The following is a 19,396-nucleotide window of genomic DNA, read 5'->3' on the forward strand; positions in this document are numbered from 1 at the left end:
AAAACTGTTTCTGTATGAAGCATCAGTATGTTTCAAGGTATATGTAACGTTTAAACAGTCAAAAAATTGCTATCACAAGTAGGTTCCTGTTAAATATTATATCTAACTTCTAAGAGCCTGTTAACCACACAAACAGAAAAAACAAATAAACAAAACAATATAGTGAGAACCATGTTAACATTTACCATTCTGCAAAGTAAAAAGAAAAAAAGGTAACACTTCATACACCTTCATTCCTTTATGTAAGGGTGGACAGCAAGAGATGCATTATATCCTTAGGACGAGCACATACCTAAAAGCAATTAGTGCCCACAGAAATCCCAATCTTTTCTTGCTAGAGCTCACTCACAGTAGGATTAAAAGGCTCTCCGTATTTTCTGGTATCTCCCGTATACCATATTCTGTGATATCTCCTTCCCTCCATTGTTTTTTTCTAGTCTCGTCAACCTTTCTCCTTCTTCTCTCATTCCTTCATTATATCTTATGCTCTGTATACTTAGATTTTACATTCTTCTCCTCCCCGTAATTTCTCCTGCATTACCATCTCCCCATTTTAGCCATTCTGATTTCCTTCTACATGCTGAGAATGGTTGTTTTTTTGATGCAGTCTGAATCAAGTAAAGTACTGCTAATTTAGAAATCACTGGTATGTGCAATCTCTTGCAGTTATTACTTCTGACTACGGCATGTCACTAAATGATACAGTGGTAAGCTATTTGAGCACAGCAGCTACTCAGGCCTAACTGCCAAGAAAATGCCAATCTATTCATATGTGTGATAAAGTAAAATTGAAATATTTAATGTGTTCATAAAAGTCTCTAATGTGAAAGTCAACAAATGAATCAAAATCCAATCAAAATATGAGATGAGTAGAAACCATTAGTGGTTACAGGCTTGGTTCACATTAAAATAATGCATTTAAAGCTCATAAAAAGAATACTGAATGAGGTAAATTTAAAAAAAAATGTACTGAGTAAAGCTTCACGGAGAAATGCATAGATTAGTCATCAGCTTCCACTAGTTATCACTGAAGAGTAACAAACAGCACATTCGCTGAGTACACAAACAATAGCTTTTTTGTTTGGTCGGTTTGTTTTTAAAATACTGACTGCTGCATTCTCACGGGTTCGGGAGAGTGAGCAGGGGCATCGCTTCATCTTCCATATGACCTAACTGCACCCAAAGGAACAGGCCAGTCTCAGACTCAGGAAAACACTCACCAGTTAGGAGTATTTTTTTTCAAACTATTGTTCTCTCTCCCATATAATAATCAGCTCCTCACCAACTATGAATTCATGAATGATGTATGACCCCGTGACATCTCTCCATCAGCCTCAAGAGTTTACAGACGCAACAAAATTTGGATATGAGAAAGGTGTTAAAGCATACTGTTCACATCCTTCCCATTGATAATTTCACTTACTTTAAACTTACAGTTTCATGGGAGATAAAGCTGCTCAGGCCCACCATTAATGGGTTATTCAAATGCTGAAAAACTAGGAAATAAAGCCAATAACTTTCTATTTCTGTCTTCTATAAAGTACATAAACTTTTATAATCCTCCTCTTTCTACAGGACCTTACTTGGATGCAAAATTTTCTAAAACTGACTCTGCATGCCTAACTCCAGTATATGAAAAAGAAGGAAACATTTCTGTAGCACACAAAATGAAACACAACATAATGCCAGAATTCCTCCTGCAATGTAGACCAAAAAATGTAAATAAATAAAATTCTCCTCTCAGAAGGAAAAAAAAAAAAAAAAGATAAATCCACATTTCAGTAACTTAACCATACATTCCAAGTGCACTCTGAGATATTCTGAAGTAATCTCTAACTTGTAACACTACTTAATCCTCGGTTACCGAAGGAGAAATCAACAACAATACTGACTGCTGCAGAAATTTATCTTCAGAGCTACAACTTGGTAATACTGCTCTGATATTGGACCACGAAAAACACTCCTTGTGATTTTATTTTATGCAGCACATATAATAGGGCCTCAGGTTAGTTCATATACTCGTACACTTTGCTTTAGAAAGGAAAAAAAAATCCTACACCATTTTAAAACATTCTGAAGCAACACTGTCAGACAGTGCATTAATCAGAACAAGGTTATGCAAGATTTCTGAACAAAAAGTATGTTCCCAAATTTCAGAACCAAATGGATTTTAGTATCTACTTATTTCTCCATATCCTTCTCCTCTAAAGACGCAAATATGAAGAAAAATAATCTTTCATCACCTGAGACAGTTTCTTTTTTCTTATTTTCTTCAACTATAGTCCTAACCTGTTCAAGACAATAGTCTTCCAACTGTTAAGCCCTATGGTGTCAAATAAACCATTTAAAATGCACTAAAACTTACATTCAAGAGAAGAAACGTGTTCTTCAAGGTCCTCGTATAGTAGTTTCTCTGGTTTGGGGTTACTGCTCAAATCTTGGTTATCTATTTGTTGATTCTGAAGTCTGAAAGAAGGAGGAAAGTAAACAATTTGAATAAATACAAACACTAAATCCTTTAAGCAAATAACTACCAGAGATTTAAATACAAGGCTTACTCACATGCACAGCAACAGACTAAACCTAATGTAAAACCTGTAACAGCACAATGCTACAACTTTCTGCCTCCAAAGTCAAGGTATTTAAATACAGTTCTCTAACTTTTACCAAATGACAGCTCCATCACTCTGATAAGGTGCTGCCCCTGCAGCCTTTCCCCAAGGCCTACATGTGACATAAAGCTATTAGATTAAAACAATATACACACTCAAAAGGCATAAAGAAGAATAAGGAAAAAAAAAAAAACAAAAAAAAACGAGAAATACGACAAAGCGTGACACACAGACAACTGAAATTTTTAAAATTGCCTTTTTTTGGCTCTGTGTTAATCTAATTCCCACTTTCATGTCACTTTAACAGATGCGTTTGAAATGCATTAGGATTAGGTGTCTGGCAAAACATGTATTCAGGGGTGAAAATCTGGGTTCTATGAAAAATGGGGTTAGTGCCCTCATTCTAAATCCCCGTTTATCTAATCAGAAAGATGATGTGAAAGAACAATATCTCCCATGTGACCTTGCTACTAAACTGTGACCAGAATCAGAATAGAAAAATAGTACAGGTCACGAATTCATCAGCAGCTCTTTATAAAGGAGCTTACTTCACACCAGCTGTTGCTGGTGTACATTGTTCCATAAATATGTTTGTGCTTATAATTTCTAAGCAATTCAAGACTTCCCTGTGGGCAAAAGTAGAGAAAAAAAATACATACCCCAATAACGAGGCATGTTCAATAAAAACAGTAAGTCTGGGAAAAAAAAATAGATCTGCATTTTCAGAAGGATGGTTCGATAACATCAGTGGCAAAAATATTCTGTAAATTTAACACAGCAAAGTAGGTGGAACTCCAAGTTTTTGGAAGTCCATGTTTTTAGTCTCAAGAACATGCATGCCACATTCTTCAATACTGTATCCTGTAGCACTGCTAGGAAGACACTCAGTACACTGCCACAGATTTAGCAAAAAGAAGAGCCCTGCCTCATTAAGATCATTACACACGTGTACTTCCAAACAATTTTCAAAATCTGTTTTGTCAATGTTGACGACCAAACCCTGGACTGTACCTCACATCAGTGCTTCATAAAACAATATTGATGTGCCAATCAACACCAAATAAATTGCAGGAGTTATACTTAAAATGACCATTAGAGTCAAAAAACAACCTCCACTATCTGTTTTATTAAAGTCTAAAATTAACTTTTTAGCCTAAAACTGGTAACAACCCTCACAATCAGCTTCTTCAGTCCCACATGAAAAAGGAATGGTTTAGATAATAATCTGCCTTATAACTCTAGTCTTCCTGTCTGTATTTATTGGCTTCCTTCATACCACTCATATTTTTAAACACAAATAAACAAGGATCTCCTAGTCACAGAAGCAATTGTTGTTCCCCACTGACAGAGGCCTAGCTTAATGGCTTACTGGTGTTACAACATCTTCTTTTCTTTTCTTTTCACATAAATTCCCATTGCCAATTAAAATCTGCAGGTCATAAACTAATCCCACAATGCACATCAATGATGTGGCATTTGCTAATAATGAGAGTAAATAACTGGAAAAGCCCACACATGCATTTCTCAAATATTTCGTGCAACAAAAAACAGTCCAAGGCACAAGAAATTCCAAAATACTCAACAAAAGAATGTTTTCCCTGTTAAGAAAGTCTTGGGAAAGCAGCAAGTCCAAGAAAGCTATTGGGACTATATATCCTTGCTTTGTCGTGAGGAACCCAGGAAAGCAACTACCACCCATAGGCCCTGGCCTGTTCTCTGTAACACAACTTGCTCCTACTGCTTACTGTTCCCACAGCGTATGTATTCCCTTTTGTAAAGCTGAGACTCCACAACATCCTTCCAAGAAGTATGCTTCCTCACAGCACTGAAGCATTTTCCCAAATAACCTTAACATGGAGGTTAACACAACCTTCAGTTTGTAAGTTCTGTCACAATACAGCAAATCTTTTGTATACTGTAGAAAATGTGAATGAATAGATAAAGAAAACAGCCACTTAAAGGCAGACACCAAGCTAAGTCAGAACTAATCTCACAGTTTCTAGAAATCCCAACAGCTTCTTTTCAAGGCCAAGAACTTCAAGGCTCTCCCCAAATTCTAACGATAGCAGAGATCCTCTCTACATTAAACGTGCATGAAGGACTGGATAGCAAGAAAATAAAGCCCTGTGAATGCCAGCTAGAGCTGCCCCACAACGAACCATCTTTCTTCAACCATCAAATCTAGAAGGATGTGTAAGACTGATTCAAGTGCCTTTTCCTGGGAAAAAAACATATTATATATGAAATACTCATTATTTTTTTTCCTGAAGACGTACTCAAGATTCTCAGTCTTGGAAAGTAGATTACTTTTTTGGAGTTACTCAGCATAGATCTTAAAACACACAGGAAAAAAGAAAAGCTCTGCTACCTTTCTCCTTCCTACGTGCAAGGGAGACTGCAGATTTCTATTCTGAAAGAAGTTATACAGGCACAGGAACATACTTTTCAGAGAAAAAACACATCAGCATTACAACTTTCTACTGAAGTGAGAACGTACAGCAGTCTTGATTTACGTTCTTAAACAAGCATCAGAAACTACTGAGTTTCAATCAGCGGAGGAAAGGTCACTGATGTGAAAAACAGAGATATGATGGAAGAGAATGAGAATTGTTCAATGAATTAGTGGTGGTAGGTTGTTGTTGTTTTGTTTTTTATTAAAGGTTTTTGTGTGTATCAGATATAACCTTGATAGCTTTCGAACATCAAGCATATGCAAAAGGACTGTTTTGATATGGGATAGATGAGAGATTATCACTACTTTGGACAGGAATTTGTGATGAGTTTGTCATTGAAAAAATAATTTCAAGTCATTGAAACATGACGTTTACCCCTTTCAAGTCTCAACATTGTTTTCTGAAATTAAGTTTGTTCTCAAGTCAGTCCACAATTTCAGCAGGACTTCTCACTAGTCTTATCAGGATCATATGTATATGGATGACACAGAAGCCTACTAGAAGAATCAAAACTGCTAAATCCCAATAGAGCTCATGAAAGCAAACTGCTAAAAATACGTTCACATTCAGTTAATTCTCACAAGGGCAAAAACAGACCATGTGATAACTCATTGGCCACTGTAGTACCTTCACTTTCCCATTTGCAGCACGTTACAGGCAGTTGGTCCAAAGTTACTGGACACCAAGAAAACTCAGATATACCTCAAAGAGCTTGATATTGAAGTCCTTACCTGCCAGGCTGAACTGAACCTACCCATAAAGATTACCACGTCTAAAGTCAAACACACATTCCTCACACATTAAAAAAATATAATTTCTTATTAATCAAGATTTTTTCAAAGCTCTTATACAGAATTAAAGAACTGACTTGAATGCCACACATTTACTTTTAGAAAGCATGTTTTCCAAAATTAGTGATTAACGGAATATTCATTTGTAAGCAATGAAACTTTCATTCAGCTGTCTGAATGTGGCCTACTGTGTAAGGAAATAAGATCAAATTGAAGGTCTAACTGACACAACAAATTTCAAGCACTGCACAACTTGCAGCACTCTTGAAATACAAGGCTCCAAACCACACTTTGCTTTATGTAACAGCATCCAGTGGTTTCAAAAGTGCATCAGAACACTGACACATGAAAAGTTTTAAATGGAAAAAAGGGAAAGGGATTGGGAAAGGGAGAAAATATTCTAAAGATGGAAATCCTTATCTGTCTTTAGAACAGTTTTAACTTATAAAATCATGGCTTATTTGAATTATTAAAGCAGTTATCACCATGAACAGATGTATGTTGTTTTTTTTTTTAACGTTAAAAATGTTGCTTTGTAAATGATATTACCTGATTTTCTCTCTGTGACTGGATGGTGAGGAAGAAACAGACTCAGAACATGAAAGGACGTGTGGCTTTGAAATAGGAGAAAGCACCTGGTCAACACTCTGCTGGGAAGAGGCAAGGTACAAGTCACTGATGTCTGCAGAATAAAAAAAATATAGTTTATATTAGTCAGTATTTATCCTACTACTTCTCAGATAAGACTTTTTCACAACACATGCATAATCGCACTATGCACACACCGCCACTATAGGGAAGTTAACATCTAGACCTATAGGGCTAAATACGAATTTTCTTGTACTGGTTATTTCGAACAGGGTAGGACCTGATAATGAAAACAGCAAATTGGCTCAAACAGCAGTCTGTCATTTCAAATCTGCTGGTGACCCACACATAAAGAGAATTAAAAAAAAATAAAGTAAGAATTTAACAGAAGCCAGATGAAGCAGTCTTCATGTTACTTGTGCACATGTAACTACAATAGCTACATGAAAAGATAAGAATATAGATGATTAAGTGTAATTACACAGTTTAATGTCCCAAAGCAGTTATACTGAATATCAGCTTTTAAAAGAATCTCCGCATATCATAGGATTACACTTGTTGCAGATACTATGGAATTGTCTCATCTTTAATACTACCTGAATTGAATGCAGTGTGTGTAGCCTCCCTCCATGAACTTCCTCAGTGACTGTTTCCACAAAGAACTGATACTCCTATAGCCAGCACACTTTGACTTTCTCTGACTTCAGGCAGCATGTCTTTACTGTGAGGGTGAGCAAGCACTGGCACTGGAAGGGCTGTGGATTCTCCCTCCTTGGAGATCATCAACAACAACTTGAAGATGGGCCTGGGCAGCCTGCTCTAGGTGCCCCTGCTTGGGCAGGGCTTGGAGCAGGTGAGCCCAGAGGGCCCTGCCAGCCTCAGCCACGCTGTGAGTCTGCGATTTTCCTGCCCCTTAGCAAATAATGAATGAAAGACTATCGCTGCTAAATCTTACTGTTCCAGTCATGCAAGAGGAACAATAAGCACAACTCCAGAAAGGTCCCATAGTAGCTATCGTAACTTACCATCTGAAAGTTTCTTATTACTAAGAACTCTTTCCAACTTGGAAACAGGAGTAGAAGAAAGGCATCTTGAAGAAGGTGTTCCTCTGTGTGGTGGCATTGAAGGATTTTTAAAGCCATCAGGCTGCCCAGATCTTCCAATGTATTTTTCACCTCTCGGACTGCTCACAGGGGAATGCTGGGAGCTAGGATTATCCTCTAAAAGTTCAGGCTGTGTAGTCAAGGGGGCTCTACCAACAGCACATTGTAGAAGTAAAGGGGACTGCATCTTTCTCGGTGTTCTGCTTGCAGCTGTATCCTGCATTACTCTGTGTTGGTAGTTTCTGTAGGCTTCTTCCAAATACTCTGCCTCTTTTTCTAGTTCTTTTATTCTAGCCCGGGTTTGCGCCATACACTCCAGGTCAGAATCTGGAGAAGCACTGCGCGTCTGTAATTGCTGACGGTAGCCAACTCTTGGCACAGCATTTCCCTTCACGACATCACTCATAACGGGATTCTTCAGGAATGTGCTGTCCACATAAATATCATGAGGTACAATTCTATCATCAATGAAGTCAATGACAGAACGATCAACAAGCGAAGGCTTGGGGTTCCGATACACTTCATTTTCCAGAGCTAAATGACCAAGAATGTGAGTGACAGTTAAGACAGAGAGATGCACATAACTAAACAGAAATTATAAAATGTGGCATTTAAATTCCAATTTGATCAAAATGATTTTAACATGCAATTTATTTAAATTTTGAGAGTTTAATGTATTGGTTTAAATGTGTATTTTTATGTAGTTGCATAGCTGCAAGTTATCATTGATACTAATTTATTGTATATATAATTATTTCATGTAAAAACTTACCTGAAAAATACACACTTACTAAACATTCTTACACTGTTACGTCTTAAATCGTGTTTAAAAGAATAATAAAAATGGCACCACGCAGGACAAATTATATCCAATGTTAAAGGGTGATGGACACAGGACAGGCCAAAAGTCCACTTCTATTTAGATCAAAAAGAACTTGGGAAAAAGTAACATAGCATAAATGTAATGTGTTTTGTTTTGTTTTAAATAAGTATTCCTCAAAAATTATCAGTTAAATGGAAATTTTCGGGGCTTTCTGCTGCCTGGATTGCACTTGTGTGTTTCAGTAAGCAAAAGACCCATGTATAGGGCTGCATCATTCTCAGCAAAATGACTGCATTATTTTCATTCTACCTATATGGTTTCTTCAATGCCATCCTTAACTCTGATGCAAAATGAAAGTCCATGCAGTACTTTGTCACTAAATTAAAATATATTTGCTGTTTTCATACTGATGAATTTCCAATTCCAAATAGTACTGAGAGTAATAACACATATGAAGATATACATATTGGTCTAAACAATCATATAAAGTATTGCATATACTGAACTATGGTGGAACACATTGTATGTAATGTATAATCATTGCAGAATTCAATTACATATTTAAAAATAAAATATATGTACCAAAACTTAAACTTATCATACTTGATATCAGTTTGACAGGCACCTTTAGAACACCATTTCTTAGCAGACTGAATTGCTCTACAAAGCACCTTTGTCTTCTTAATGACTATGCAAGGTGCTTAAGTTATTAGCTTTGATAACAACTTTAAAAGTTAGGTTTAAAATTGTGAGATATTCAATATAATTTCAAACTGATTATTCTTATTACGAACATTCAAGAATCAAAATGCATTAAAACACAATTCCCCCCCTGGAAAAACATGATTATGTTATCACCAAATATTAATATCTTTATACTGAGGAAAAACATGGGCAATAAAAAAAATATATTAAAAAAAAAAAAAGCAAGAGTGTTTATCAATATGATGAGAGACGCTTTATATATATAAATATATACTTATTAATGATCAGGGAGGAACACTTTCCCTTCCTCTTATATGTTTGTTTTCTGAAAGGAAGGAAAGTTGTAATCAGGCTGCATTTTAAACTGGGCTTTTAAATAGATTTTGATTTTCAACTTGAAATGTTTCAATGTTTAGACTTGAAACTACTCAGTGGTGGCATATTACTTCCACGCAACTCTAGCTCTTTTAAGCATCTGGAAGTTCTTATCCTGGTTAGGTAAGTGAACTTTGTAAAGGACTTCTTTGGTATAAGACACAAACCTGCCTGTGTTTGTTTCAACTGTAGTTTCAGTTCCTCAACCTGCACATTTAACTTCCTTACAGTAGCTTCAGAGTCCAACAGTTGGGTCTTTAACTGGGCAGCACGCTCAACCTAAAGAAGATCAGGGGAAACAAAAAATATAATTCAAACAAATAGAACAACCTGAACTGTTTGAATACTTGTGTCCTTCTAATCGTTTTTCAGGTCCAGCAAAACCATATATATACATAGTATCCCACTGAAAGCCAGAGCTGACAACTTAGTGGCTTGGAAAGATTTACTTTGGCTGGTTGTTTTATTGTGGGTGGGTTTTTTTTGGTTGGTTGTTTTTTTTTAAGTTGTTTACATAAAAATACGCAGAGAACAAACCATTCCCATAACTACATGCAGAAAGAACAGCCTGCACAGGTACACAGATAAACATTAGCAACACGACAAGAAGAAGAAAGAACTCAAATTATTAATAAAGAATCATTTACCTCACTTTGTAGCTGCTTTTCCAAAAACTGCTTATCACTTTCAAATTCATCTAGTGCCAGCCTCCTGGAACGTTCTACCCTCCTCAGCTCTGCCTGGCAGGCCAGGTGCTCCACTGAGGGCTGGGACAATTCTTCCCGAAAAGAGAAATACCAGACAGTCAGACAGAGAATGGCAAGCTTGCACTTTTCTATAAGATACACCTACAAACTTAAAGACGATTTATTTTCAAGCACATAACAAAGTATTTTAAAACTAGGCTTTGTTTGAATAAAGTACCTGTGGATTTTTTTTTTCCTTTTACAAAGGACTGAAGTTTTTTTTTTTTTTAGCATAGTTGCTTAAGGACTAGACCCAGATTTTCCTATTATGGAAGAAAAATACACATTCCTACCTAACTGGGTACATACATCTCTATTTTCTAGTAATCTTGGATGCACGTTAGAAATACACATCATCTGCTAACTAGTCAGGTGAGCCCTTAAGAAAAAAAAAAAAAGCAATGTTCCTTTTGCCATTACTAAGCATACTAACACTACTGTTGGAAATATTGTACTTCTCTTTTTCAAAAGATGTAAGGGATATTCCTTGTGTTATTATTATAGCTACCACTTAATTCAGGATTTCTATTATACAGACATATTGAAGAAAAACTTCTAACATTTAGGACTTTGATTCATTTTACACTAACATTATTTGGGGTTTAGTGCAAACTACTAGTAAACATAATACAAAGAATGCATTTTAATGAAAAAGCATTTCTAAAAAAATACTTGCAGGGAAACACAAACAAGAAAATTACTAAATTATTCACACTCACTGTCTCGAAGATGCTGGTTCTCACTGCGAGTCTCATCCAGCTGTTGCCTAAGTAGTTTATTCTGCACTTGGAGCTCCAGTTTCTCCTCCTTTAGCAAAGGATAGTCTGACACCTCTTTCAGTTTTTCTGTCAACAGCTGATTCTGTTTATTTACCAACAGAACCTGAGCTTTCACTGACTCCAAATCCAGCTGCAGACAAAGAACAGTTTAGAAGCTTACGAAGTTGTTTCTCAAGGAAAACTGTTACTTACTTCCTTTTAATACTACTTAACAGTGAATTTTATTTCACTTTTTTTTTTTTTTTAAATGTAGTTCAAATGCACTCATTACAATACAGCTTCTCTAAATTCATGCTTACAATTACCTCAAGCTCTTTTGTGCGTGATACAGCTTGCTTGAGTTCCTCCTTTTTTGAATTAATAGCAACGGCTTCTTCATGCAAAAGCATAGCCTTCTCTGCAGGAAGGATTACAAATGCTGAATTAAATTAATAGATAATTATATTTTAAAAAGTATCAGAAAAAAAATAGTTTAAGGTGCTAAGTCCAACATTCAGTTTCAATTCAATGCTTAAAAAATGACTGAATGTCATGTATGCTTACACACACCTTCAAAATTAAGTAAATCACTGGGTGTGCGTGCATATATGCATGTGTACTACTTCAGAACTAATTAAATCAAATTCATACACACAATACATCATTTCTTTCGCATGACCCTAACTTAGAAGTCTAAATATGCTATCCGTCCCAGCTCTCTTCTCAAGCTTCAGTTAAACATCTTGTGTACAATAAATGTAGAAACTGGCAACAATTCAACCAGAGTGTACCAGAGTTCAATTACAGAATGAATGAGCTGCTAGAACTTATGAGGAATCTGGGAAACTGAAAAAGCAGGAGGCCTTGCAGCCTTCGTGTGAAGCACCAGCTCGTGGCTCCCACTGTATATTAAACTGTTATACTGCAAGGAGTTGCTGACCTGCCATCGGATCCTGCTACATGTTTTTCAAAGGCTAGGTTAATGGCTTTTTTGCCACTTACACCAGCGTTACTGAACGCTGTTACTGTGTAGTAACAAGTGTTTTGATCCTAGGTAGTAAATGCTTTAAACAGCTACTTTATTAAACTCAGATGGTTACCTTTATTTTTTTTCTCATCTTCAGAAACTTTATTAGTTCTGGATATGTATTCTTCTCTTAATTCAAGCTGATATCTAGAAGTAAAAAGAATTATGTGCCCAAAGTCCGTGTGTATAAATGCACGTGTGTTTGTGTAAACTCTAGTCTTTGCCAAAACTAAGCTATAATCACACAATTATTTGTTAAAATTAGTTTGCACAATCATGTAAACAGCTGGAAAGGGTCCTGCCACTCACTCTGTTCAACCACCTGCTCAAGAAGCAAGTCAACCACCAACATCAAATCAGGTGAGTCATGTTTTTTTCCTCAACAACTCTTGAAAATCTCAAAGGATGTAGAATCCACCAACTCCCTGGGTGATCTGTGCTAATGCTGCGCTACCCTCTCAGTCAAATAAAAATTTCTCTATGTCCCACCTCAACCTCTCAAGCCACGGTTTATTGGCCCAGTCCTGTTACATTGTCTGGCATTTGCATGCTACAAAATACATGAAAAATAACTATAAAAATGAGTGAAAAATTCAAGCAGCTGTGGGGTACAACCAGATCATCTAGGCTCATCTGCAACAGGCTAAAGAAGCTGCATTCCCTCAACTTGTCCTCATAGGTCACATTTGGTAGTCACATAAGGGTCTTGACAGACCCTTTCCAGGCACTCCCCAATTTCTCCACAACTCTATTGAACTGAGGAGCCTAAAACTCAGTATGGTATTCCTAGTGCAGCCTTCACCAGTAGCTTAAGGGGACAGTAACTCCCCTCAGTTTGTTGGCCATGCTGCTGCTAATGTCACCCATCATGCAGTTTGCCTGATTTGCCAGAGCATGCTGGTGGATCACAGTCAGCCTGGCACTCACTGTAAATCCTGTGTCCTTTTCAGAAAGGCAGCTGCTCGGTCCGTTCCTTTTCCCCACCTGCACCACTGCAGAAGGATACTCTGTCCCGAGTGCTGAGCTTTGTGGGTTCTTCTTGTTAAAATTCCTGAGATTTATGTTGGCACCATCCCCAAGCTTATCAAAGTCCGTCTGCATTGAAACGCTGCCATTTGTTGTGGCAGCCATTCCCCTTAATTAAGCCTTGTGTTCAAAGTTGCCGAGGATGCACAGTGTCATCATCCAGATCACGGACGAAGGTACTGAACGGTACAGGACAGTACTGGCCCCAGGGGCGCTCTGCATGCCATCAGTCACCAGCTAGACGCTGAGCACTGCCCAGATATACTGCTACTCACAGCCCAGTCACCCAACTGTACCGGTCAATTTTATGGCAATCTATAGGAGCTAAGAACGAGCAGCATTTTGTATGACTGGAACAGAAATTATAAACGCATTTGTGTAAATGACCCGGACCAGTCAGATCCTTCTTGCAAGTATTACTTTTAAAGTTTATCCTAGAAATAAAATATTCCTTTCCCAACAAACATCATTATTTCTATACAATAAATAGCAGCTCTGTGCTACTTTTCATTGAGGATTTGGGACAAGGATTTTATCTTCCTGAGCACTTGCAGCTTGTCTAAAACACTCTTTAAATTGATAGAACAAGGTAAGCAACTGTTAATCCTTAAAATAATTTCCCTTTCCTCATGAACCAAAAGCACTTTACAAGTATTATCTGTAACTAGCTGTTAGCAGTTAACTGGATAACATAAGGTACGAGGGTGAGCCAATTAGCTCAGCATTTCATTGTTCTCTGACAAAACCCTGTTATCTACTCAATTCCAGCTGAGAAATCATTCTTATCAAAACCTACTCTTTACATCTTTCCTCTGCAATTTAAATAAAGACACACTAACAGAGATTCTACTTACTGTTTACTGATGGCTGATACGAACAGTTGATACTTGGCTTGCAAAAAAAAGTCGTGATAACTCAGTCATTTGGTTTACTTTCCTAACTGGAAGACTGTTTCATGCCATGATATAAGCATGAGCAATAACATACTGAGAGCACCTGCCTGCACCGAGGCATCAAGGAACCTTCAAGTGACCACAGCACTCAAAGCAAGTGCAGTAGCAAAGGATATATCCACTGCAACACCTCAAAAGCGGTCACAGATGAGTATTTCAAAGAGCATTTCTAGGCAAATTCTTTGAAACCATGTTCAAGTAAATTACAGTCATTAAGACAGGGTGATCTACAACAGAGACCCCCAAAATGTGGAGGCATTAAACCTTAATGAAGAACTAATCTGTTTGCAATATGGGCTGGTGTCTCTCGCACCCCTTTTCCAAGAAATCTCCGACACCTCTTTAGGTTAATTTAACCTCCATGCTTTTTTTGTGTCCATAGAAAGTTCAGTTCTTTAAATTCTGGTCAAACAAACTCACTAATACTGGTTCAAATCCTCTTGTCTAAACATGCAACTTATCTGATATCTCTTCCCCATATAACAAGGCAGAATTTAAGCCACAAAAATAATATAACCTATAATCAAAAGAGAATTATTTTCTATAGCGAGCATTTTCTGAACCTGAAAGAACACTTTGTTTCACTAGCAAAGAGATAATAAAATATATAAATAATTCTAGCCAACTAAAACACGAACATAAGTGAACATTTTAAAGTCCTTGCTTTGTTACATTAGTCAAATAAATCCTCTAGAATGTATTATTCTGTTTTCATAGGAATTAGTACATGTCCTATTACAGACAAAAGAAAAAATTACTTTAGAAGTTCAGTCTTAAGCTTCTGGTCATAAGACTCCTCTATGTTCTTCACAGAAACCTCCCGACGTCGAAGTGCATCATCAATAGTTTTATTTTTCTCTTCCTGAAGTTTCTGAGTGCTGAAACAATCATAAATATACAAAGACTGATTACAAAGTCAAAACTTAATTTTTTTAAGTATATGTTTTTTTTTCTTAAAATAACAGTGACATCAAAGGGTGATGTGTGTGCTAGGAACACCTCAGAAATTTAACATTATGATCAGAACCTGTCACTGCAATTCATTAAGAACAAGGAAATGTGACAAACTAAATTGCCCTAATTAAAATCCAGTACCAATCAATTATGAAGCTATCCCGGGGTAACCCTAGTTCAGCTTCCCACACCAGAAAGCCTTCATAGATAGTGCTGAGCACTGTCAGCACCCTCTGCTGGCTTGTTAAAAAAAAAAAAAAAGCCACAAGTTATTAGTGTGATGCTTATTTTGCTATATAAAACAGATGACAGAGTAAGTACTATTAAAAACCTAGCCAAAACCAGTTTAGTTATTTTCTGATTTAACCAAGTAAAACTCATCGTATTAAGGCTAACAGTCCTAGCAGTAGAAAAAATAAGACTAAAGAAACAAAATATCATATACACGCCTCATGACTCAGAATTGTATACTGTGTCAGTTGTTTTGTTTTTAATTTAAGAACTTCAAAGCAAACATACGGCTCCTTGTCTCCAAAGTCATGCTGCATTATTCTGGTTGGATGAGAGGGAACAGATAAAAAAGCTTCTCTTTGTATGGAGTACCTCTCATAACAGAGGCAGCATACAATACCGTTCAAAATGCAAACACAACTTGTGGGGTATATAAAAATCTATTTCAGCTTCATAGAAGCAGAAACATCATGAAGCATGCTTTGTAGAAGAAGAACAACATGTAGCATTGTATATGGCCTTTGGCAACTTACATTTCAAATGCCTCGATTCTTTGCTTCAGTTCTGCCTCTCTTGTCCTCATGACTTCGATATCTTTCAGCAGACTCTGTCTCTGAGCATAAACTTCCTTTGCTTCTATCTGAATCACAAAATATTATCTTCAGTTTTACTTCACACTGTATACAGTATCTATCATTTAACACATTCAAACTTTCAAGAACCTTCTTGAGGCCCTTGAGGAATTCCAAAAATTATTAGTCATTCATAGTCATAATTTTATATAGCATCCAGAATCTATTATAATTTTTTAATTCCTCTTTTCCTTTTACTCTGAATAAAAATGCTTTAGATAGAAACACTACTGGCTGCCAGCAAACACTTTCCATTTAAGAAATTACACTGACTAAAACTTATATTAAAGGAAAAAATGGTTAAACAAGTATTTACAGAATAAACATGTTCAAACTTCTGAATTTTTAACAATTTTGCATGTTTTGCATAAACAAAAGTGAAGATAATGCCCCAAAATTGATAAAACATGACTTGATAAACTGATAAAACAGAAAACTAGCAGTCTGTTATTGAAGTTTAATTTATATAATCAAACTGTAAAATTCAGTCATGAATATGCTAATACCAAAATCCTTATATCTTTTTGTTGTTATTTTAATTACTGAATTGATTTCGTGTCCACAAATGAAGATTGATAGCATAAAATAGATGGTTTTTCTTGTAAGCTTCTAAGAACATAACAATGAAAGAATTTCACATAGCACTGATAAAATGTTTAATTTTCAGAAGGGAAAGAGGTCAGTAGTAGCTACATATATACATGTATACAATAATATAAAAATTTGAATGATAGTTTTGTTACCATCACAGGCTCTGATGGAGAAAAAAAAAAAAAGCCCAACCATACCTGAGCAGAAAGGTGATAGCAATTGTAGATGACTAAATTATTTGGATAGGAAGGTCTGCTGCAGACAGCAGGGAGATTGCCAGGCAAATAGGCAACAGAATAGCAGGCAAACTACTCTTCCAGAAACGGAAAAGTAATAGATATTGAGTGAAGCAATTTAGAACTATATGCAAATTATTATATACTGCAGTAACAGTTACTATTCTGGCAAAACACCAAGAGTTAACAGCCCAGAGGAATAACTCATCAACAAAAAAGTGTTGAAAGAGAAACGTGATATCAGCCTAGGGCAAAGACAGTGGCTATTGAAACTCTTCAACACCTAATGACATAGAAATGTCATATCTCTAACACGTGGACCGTATATTCCATTTACTTTAAAGTCCTTCTTAACAATTGAAAGAATTTATAGTATAACTAAAAGCTATGTTTTGGAAATAAAAGAGTAAACAGTCCTATAAACTATTTAAAAATCTCTGTGATCTGAACTTAGCGGTTATTAAAACAGATTAAAAAGTATCTATTACAATTCAGCCCTATTTAGCGGAACTGTTCCTTTTCCAGCCAGCTTTACTTAAATACTCACCCATACTCATCCTTGTATTTGCTGAATGTGTTCCCCTATTTATGAGAACAAAAGTAAATTCCAAGTTTTCACTAACAAGCCAAATGAGAGCTGAAGGTAAATCTCACAAAGATAAAAGAACAGTTTAATTGACTCATGCATCATTTTGTACTAGATTAAGAAAAAGTATTTGGAACTTTACCTCTTGTTGTTTCTGAAGCCTCTCAATAGCATTCTTTTCACGAGAAATCAAGGCTTCAGCCTTTGCTTGATGTGTCCTTTCTAACTCATACCGTAGCTCAGAGATTTCTTTCTGGGTTTGCGCTTTCTCCTCCATTTTAATCTTTGCTATTTCAACTTCTTTAAAATGTTCTAGCTTTTACATAAAAGAGGAAGAGAGGGTTAAATAGTGTTTTTTTCAAAAGAGCAAAGACTATCCCTCCTCAGACAACTCTAAATTTCTCTCGGATATTTCCTGTTAGGATATTTCCTGATAGGAAGTATGATGAAAATAAAATACTGTGATAAAAGTATCTTGGTAGCACACACTATTTGCATGCCTCACATCATTTCCATCCATTTATCTAGCATCCCAAAACAGGTCTTACAAACAATATTAGGTTTAGAAAACAGCAAAACAGAGACCTATGAAGAAAAATACATTGCAGGAGTGCTGCTCTGCTTGCAGGTAGGGAATGGCCACACTCTTTGATTCCTCCTCTGCCACAGTCTCTATTTTTGCCTCTTTCTCAGAGAACTGCTTTTGACTGGTGCTACTAGGAACAGCAGAGGCAGACCTATCCGGAATCCCTGAGGAAAAACAAAACTTCCTCTGGACACAAAAGAAAACGCGGAATGTGTAACTCCACATTAGCACAGAAAGAGAAATCCTGACTCACACACTTCTTAGCACAGCTGAGAAAAGTAAACACATACAAAAAGGGAAGTACGCATTTTGCAAGTGCAAAGAAGAATTGTAGGAACCATGTGTCCCTAAAAAGTGTGAGGTGTAATATATGCAAGAACTACTGGGATTATAAAGAATTATAGTAAGATTTAATAAAATAATAAAATTATTACTATTTTAATAACATTAGAATTTTGGAAGAAGATGGAGAGCATACAAAAATAAAAGAACGTGAGAAACAATGAGAAAATTAGAAACAAATGACAGGAAAAGTTTGAGACTACAGAAAACAAGGATATTAGAGAGGGGAAAAAAAGCACACTGGGAATGTCTGATCAAGGAATTCAGTCCTATAGGCACAGATTTGTGAAAAAGTAGAAAAAAATGGTGAGTCAGTACAGCCTCACTTACATACACAAACTGGGCTAGAAATACCCTACAGTAACTCACTTCACATTGCTAAGGATTTAAATTCCATGTAAAGTTAATTTAATTTAGAAGTGATTTATATCTGTTTAAGCCTCCAGTTTTCTGCTTTGCTAAAACTGAGACGAACCTAACACACAAATTAGCATTTCTTACATAACAAAAATACAGTGCCTACCAGGGATTGAAGACCAAATGAAAAACGGAGATAAAATGTACTGGCTTTAGTTTAGGCTCTCCATCTCTCTATTTTTCTATCTTAATAATTATGGCTAAACTGTTTTCTTCAAACAGTTTATATGCAGATGAGTGCCTTTAAAAAAATGTCCCTAAACATTCTAATTGATTATCAGTGAAAAAAAATTTCTATTGAAATACACAATTCATCTTGACAAAAAATCATGGAAAAAAAATATTTAAATAAACTGCAGTACATTCTATCTGCTCCATTCTCCAGGCATAAGTATTAATCAATAGACTTTGTGGCAAAAAATAAAAATTAAAAAAAAAAAAAAAGTATTCTTAAAGTAAAGGACAAGTCTCCAAAAGAGCTTTGACTTTAATTATAGGAAGAAAAAAAATGTGGAATAATTCATAATATTGTGCCTGTTACGATTTTAACATTTCTGTGCAATGTTTTGAAATAGTATGTAAATTCTAATCAGTATTAAAAAAATAAATTGATCTGTCAAAGTATACAGCAGCAATTCATGCCCCTTGGTTGTAATGCATTATGCTCAAATTCAAGCTTCAAGATCTTAACTGGGAAGGAAAATAAATAGTATAACTATGAAAAGTAAACATTTTCCCATAAAACAAAACAATCAAAAAGCAGAATTTACCAAATTAAGACAATCAAAATAAGAAGTTATGTTTCCAAATTAACACCAGAATAAAGAGCTGAACTGTATAAATTAATTAAAAGGTAAATGA

At 36.0% G+C, this 19,396-nt stretch overlaps 1 protein-coding gene across 6 annotated transcripts in view; it reads right to left on the minus strand.

The window, feature by feature from the left end:
* OFD1 (OFD1 centriole and centriolar satellite protein) overlaps positions 1-19,396 on the minus strand; it is a gene marked incomplete at its 5' end in the record, with an annotated part of 30,397 nt that overhangs the window by 5,282 nt on the left and 5,719 nt on the right. For all 6 annotated transcript variants that reach the window (XM_080554266.1, XM_080554265.1, XM_080554263.1 and 3 more), the window contains 11 exons: positions 2,366-2,466; positions 6,406-6,538; positions 7,470-8,081; positions 9,618-9,729; positions 10,098-10,228; positions 10,916-11,105; positions 11,281-11,372; positions 12,055-12,128; positions 14,719-14,838; positions 15,679-15,785; positions 17,333-17,506. In XM_080554266.1, coding sequence (XP_080410392.1) covers positions 2,366-2,466; positions 6,406-6,538; positions 7,470-8,081; positions 9,618-9,729; positions 10,098-10,228; positions 10,916-11,105; positions 11,281-11,372; positions 12,055-12,128; positions 14,719-14,838; positions 15,679-15,785; positions 17,333-17,506 — 1,846 coding nt within the window. The remainder of the gene's footprint in view (positions 1-2,365; positions 2,467-6,405; positions 6,539-7,469; positions 8,082-9,617; positions 9,730-10,097; positions 10,229-10,915; positions 11,106-11,280; positions 11,373-12,054; positions 12,129-14,718; positions 14,839-15,678; positions 15,786-17,332; positions 17,507-19,396) is intronic.

The sequence above is a fragment of the Anser brachyrhynchus genome (genome assembly GCF_964034855.1).
Source record: "Anser brachyrhynchus genome assembly, chromosome: 1".
NCBI lineage: Eukaryota > Metazoa > Chordata > Aves > Anseriformes > Anatidae > Anser > Anser brachyrhynchus.